The sequence below is a fragment of the Entelurus aequoreus genome, linkage group LG09 (genome assembly GCF_033978785.1).
Source record: "Entelurus aequoreus isolate RoL-2023_Sb linkage group LG09, RoL_Eaeq_v1.1, whole genome shotgun sequence".
NCBI classification, from domain to species: domain Eukaryota; kingdom Metazoa; phylum Chordata; class Actinopteri; order Syngnathiformes; family Syngnathidae; genus Entelurus; species Entelurus aequoreus.
The window spans coordinates 2,853,384-2,858,383 of NC_084739.1; the positions used below are offsets into that span (position 1 = coordinate 2,853,384).

Below are 5,000 nucleotides of genomic sequence, written 5' to 3' on the forward strand. Positions count from 1 at the left end.
GACACTAATCATTTATTGACACTAATCATTTATTGACACTGATCATTTATTGACACTAATCATTTATTGACACTGATCATTTATTGACACTAATCATTTATTGACACTGATCATTTATTGACACTAATCATTTATTGACACTGATCATTTATTGACACTAATCATTTATTGACACTAATCATTTATTGACACTAATCATTTATTGACACTGATCATTTATTGACACTGATCATTTATTGACACTAATCATTTATTGACACTAATCATTTATTGACACTAATCATTTATTGACACTGATCATTTATTGACACTAATCATTTATTGACACTAATCATTTATTGACACTAATCATTTATTGACACTAATCATTTATTGACACTAATCATTTATTGACACTGATCATTTATTGACACTGATCATTTATTGACACTGATCATTTATTGACACTAATCATTTATTGACACTAATCATTTATTGACACTAATCATTTATTGACACTAATCATTTATTGACACTAATCATTTATTGACACTGATCATTTATTGACACTGATCATTTATTGACACTAATCATTTATTGACACTGATCATTTATTGACACTGATCATTTATTGACACTAATCATTTATTGACACTAATCATTTATTGACACTGATCATTTATTGACACTAATCATTTATTGACACTGATCATTTATTGACACTAATCATTTATTGACACTAATCATTTATTGACACTAATCATTTATTGACACTGATCATTTATTGACATTGATCATTTATTGACACTAATCATTTATTGACACTAATCATTTATTGACACTGATCATTTATTGACACTAATCATTTATTGACACTAATCATTTATTGACACTAATCATTTATTGACACTAATCATTTATTGACACTAATCATTTATTGACACTAATCATTTATTGACACTAATCATTTATTGACACTAATCATTTATTGACACTAATCATTTATTGACACTGATCATTTATTGACACTGATCATTTATTGACACTAATCATTTATTGACACTGATCATTTATTGACACTGATCATTTATTGACACTAATCATTTATTGACACTGATCATTTATTGACACTAATCATTTATTGACACTGATCATTTATTGACACTAATCATTTATTGACACTAATCATTTATTGACACTGATCATTTATTGACACTGATCATTTATTGACACTAATCATTTATTGACACTAATCATTTATTGACACTAATCATTTATTGACACTAATCATTTATTGACACTGATCATTTATTGACACTGATCATTTATTGACACTAATCATTTATTGACACTAATCATTTATTGACACTAATCATTTATTGACACTGATCATTTATTGACACTAATCATTTATTGACACTAATCATTTATTGACACTAATCATTTATTGACACTAATCATTTATTGACACTAATCATTTATTGACACTGATCATTTATTGACACTGATCATTTATTGACACTAATCATTTATTGACACTAATCATTTATTGACACTAATCATTTATTGACACTAATCATTTATTGACACTAATCATTTATTGACACTAATCATTTAGTGACACTGATCATTTATTGACACTGATCATTTATTGACACTAATCATTTATTGACACTGATCATTTATTGACACTGATCATTTATTGACACTAATCATTTATTGACACTAATCATTTATTGACACTGATCATTTATTGACACTAATCATTTATTGACACTGATCATTTATTGACACTAATCATTTATTGACACTAATCATTTATTGACACTAATCATTTATTGACACTGATCATTTATTGACATTGATCATTTATTGACACTAATCATTTATTGACACTAATCATTTATTGACACTGATCATTTATTGACACTAATCATTTATTGACACTAATCATTTATTGACACTAATCATTTATTGACACTAATCATTTATTGACACTAATCATTTATTGACACTAATCATTTATTGACACTAATCATTTATTGACACTAATCATTTATTGACACTGATCATTTATTGACACTGATCATTTATTGACACTAATCATTTATTGACACTGATCATTTATTGACACTGATCATTTATTGACACTAATCATTTATTGACACTGATCATTTATTGACACTAATCATTTATTGACACTGATCATTTATTGACACTAATCATTTATTGACACTAATCATTTATTGACACTGATCATTTATTGACACTGATCATTTATTGACACTAATCATTTATTGACACTAATCATTTATTGACACTGATCATTTATTGACACTGATCATTTATTGACACTAATCATTTATTGACACTAATCATTTATTGACACTGATCATTTATTGACACTGATCATTTATTGACACTAATCATTTATTGACACTGATCATTTATTGACACTAATCATTTATTGACACTAATCATTTATTGACACTGATCATTTATTGACACTAATCATTTATTGACACTGATCATTTATTGACACTGATCATTTATTGACACTGATCATTTATTGACACTAATCATTTATTGACACTGATCATTTATTGACACTGATCATTTATTGACACTGATCATTTATTGACACTAATCATTTATTGACACTGATCATTTATTGACACTGATCATTTATTGACACTAATCATTTATTGACACTAATCATTTATTGACACTGATCATTTCCAGGTGTTTGCAGGCCTGATAAAATGATGTCGTGGCCTTGAGTTTGCCACGTGTGTGATAGATCATCCTTCCATTGTCTGACACATAAATAACCAACACAGCAAAAAGTGTCTAACTTGTCCTTTTCTCTGCCTGCTGTCTCCATCCTCTTCTTCCCGCCTTCCTCAGGTGTGTCACCTGACTCCCAGATGCAGGCTTCCAGTCCTGACTCAGTTTCTCGATAAGTGCAACACTTCAGTCTTCTCCTCTTCACTAATTGCTCGACTCTTCTCTCACTAATCTGGGACACGCTGGTGTGAATAAACTCGACTCTTCTCTCACTAATGTGGGACACGCTGGTGTGAATAAACTCGACTCTTCTCTCACTAATCTGGGACAGGCTGGTGTGAATAAACTCGACTCTTCTCTCACTAATGTGGGACACGCTGGTGTGAATAAACTCGACTCTTCTCTCACTAATGTGGGACACGCTGGTGTGAATAAACTCGACTCTTCTCTCACTAATCTGGGACAGGCTGGTGTGAATAAACTCGACTCTTCTCTCACTAATGTGGGACACGCTGGTGTGAATAAACTCGACTCTTCTCTCACTAATGTGGGACACGCTGGTGTGAATAAACTCGACTCTTCTCTCACTAATCTGGGACAGGCTGGTGTGAATAAACTCGACTCTTCTCTCACTAATGTGGGACACGCTGGTGTGAATAAACGTGTTGAAGTTACTTATGAATATCTGCACATAAACACGCCTGTCAACTTTGACTTGTCACTCTGCTCATTTACACAACTTTTAGTCTGCAACATTTGACATATTTCAATGCAAGCAAATATCCTCTAAGAAATGGACTTCCTGGATGAAAAGATTAGTGTCAGGGTTTGTGTCAATCACACTGAATTATAACAAATAAAGGACATCAATTATATTTTAATGACACGGAATTATAATAATTCTATGACATTTAATTTTGCTCACTGAAGTATTTGAACAATTCACTTACATTGAAGTACACATCATTATAATCATTCAATTATGATTGAAAACATCTATTATAAAGTATATTATCAATTCATTTATTTAAAATAATTCAATTACATTTAATTATAATAACGATTAAATTATAATGTAAATAATTTAATAATCGATAATAATTTAAGGTGGTTATTAGACGATTAAATCATTAAATTATACACCTATTTAATAATACCACCTTAACATTTGACGACCAAACAATTATACACCTATTTAATAATACCACCTTAACATTGACAACTTATTTAATAATACCTCCTTAACATTTGACAACCTATTTAATAATACCACCTTAACATTGACAACCTATTTAATAATACCACCTTAACATTGACAACCTATTTAATAATACCACCTTAACATTGACAACCTATTTAATAATACCACCTTAACATTTGACAACCAAATAATTATACACATATTTAATAATACCACCTTAACATTTGACAACCAAATAATTAAACACGTATTTAATAATACCACCTTAACATTTGACAACCAAATAATTATACACGTATTTAATAATACCACCTTAACATTTGACAACCAAATAATTATACACTTATTTAACAATACCACCTTAACATTTGACGACCAAACAATTATGCACCTATTTAATAATACCACCTTAACATTGACAACTTATTTAATAATACCACCTTAACATTTGACGACCAAACAATTATGCACCTATTTAATAATACCACCTTAACATTGACAATTTATTTAATAATACCACCTTAACATTTGAGAACCTATTTAATAATACCACCTTAACATTTGACAACCAAATAATTATACACTTATTTAATAATACCACCTTAACATTTGACAACCAAGTAATTATACACTTATTTAACAATACCACCTTAACATTTGACGACCAAACAATTATGCACCTATTTAATAATACCACCTTAACATTGACAACTTATTTAATAATACCACCTTAACATTTGACAACCTATTTAATAATACCACCTTAACATTTGACAACCAAATAATTATACACGTATTTAATACCACCTTAACATTTGACGACCAAACAATTATACACTTATTTAATAATACCACCTTAACATTGACAACTTATTTAATAATACCACCTTAACATTTGACGACCAAACAATTATACATTTATTTAATAATACCACCTTAACATTTGACAACCAAACAATTATACACTTAATTTAGTAATACCACCTTAACATTTGACAACCAATTATACACCTATTCAATAATACCACCTTAA

General features: G+C 29.0%; 1 protein-coding gene across 2 annotated transcripts in view; it reads left to right on the top strand.

The window, feature by feature from the left end:
- The window catches only part of LOC133657061 (uncharacterized), a 67,768-nt gene extending 64,613 nt beyond the window's left edge, over positions 1-3,155 (top strand). For both annotated transcript variants that reach the window (XR_009827219.1, XM_062057959.1), the window contains one exon: positions 2,887-3,155. Coding sequence is in view for 1 of the 2 variants with exons in the window: in XM_062057959.1 (XP_061913943.1) it covers positions 2,887-2,942 (56 nt within the window). In the remaining variant the exon portion in view is untranslated. The remainder of the gene's footprint in view (positions 1-2,886) is intronic.
- The last annotated feature ends 1,845 nt before the right edge of the window (positions 3,156-5,000 follow it).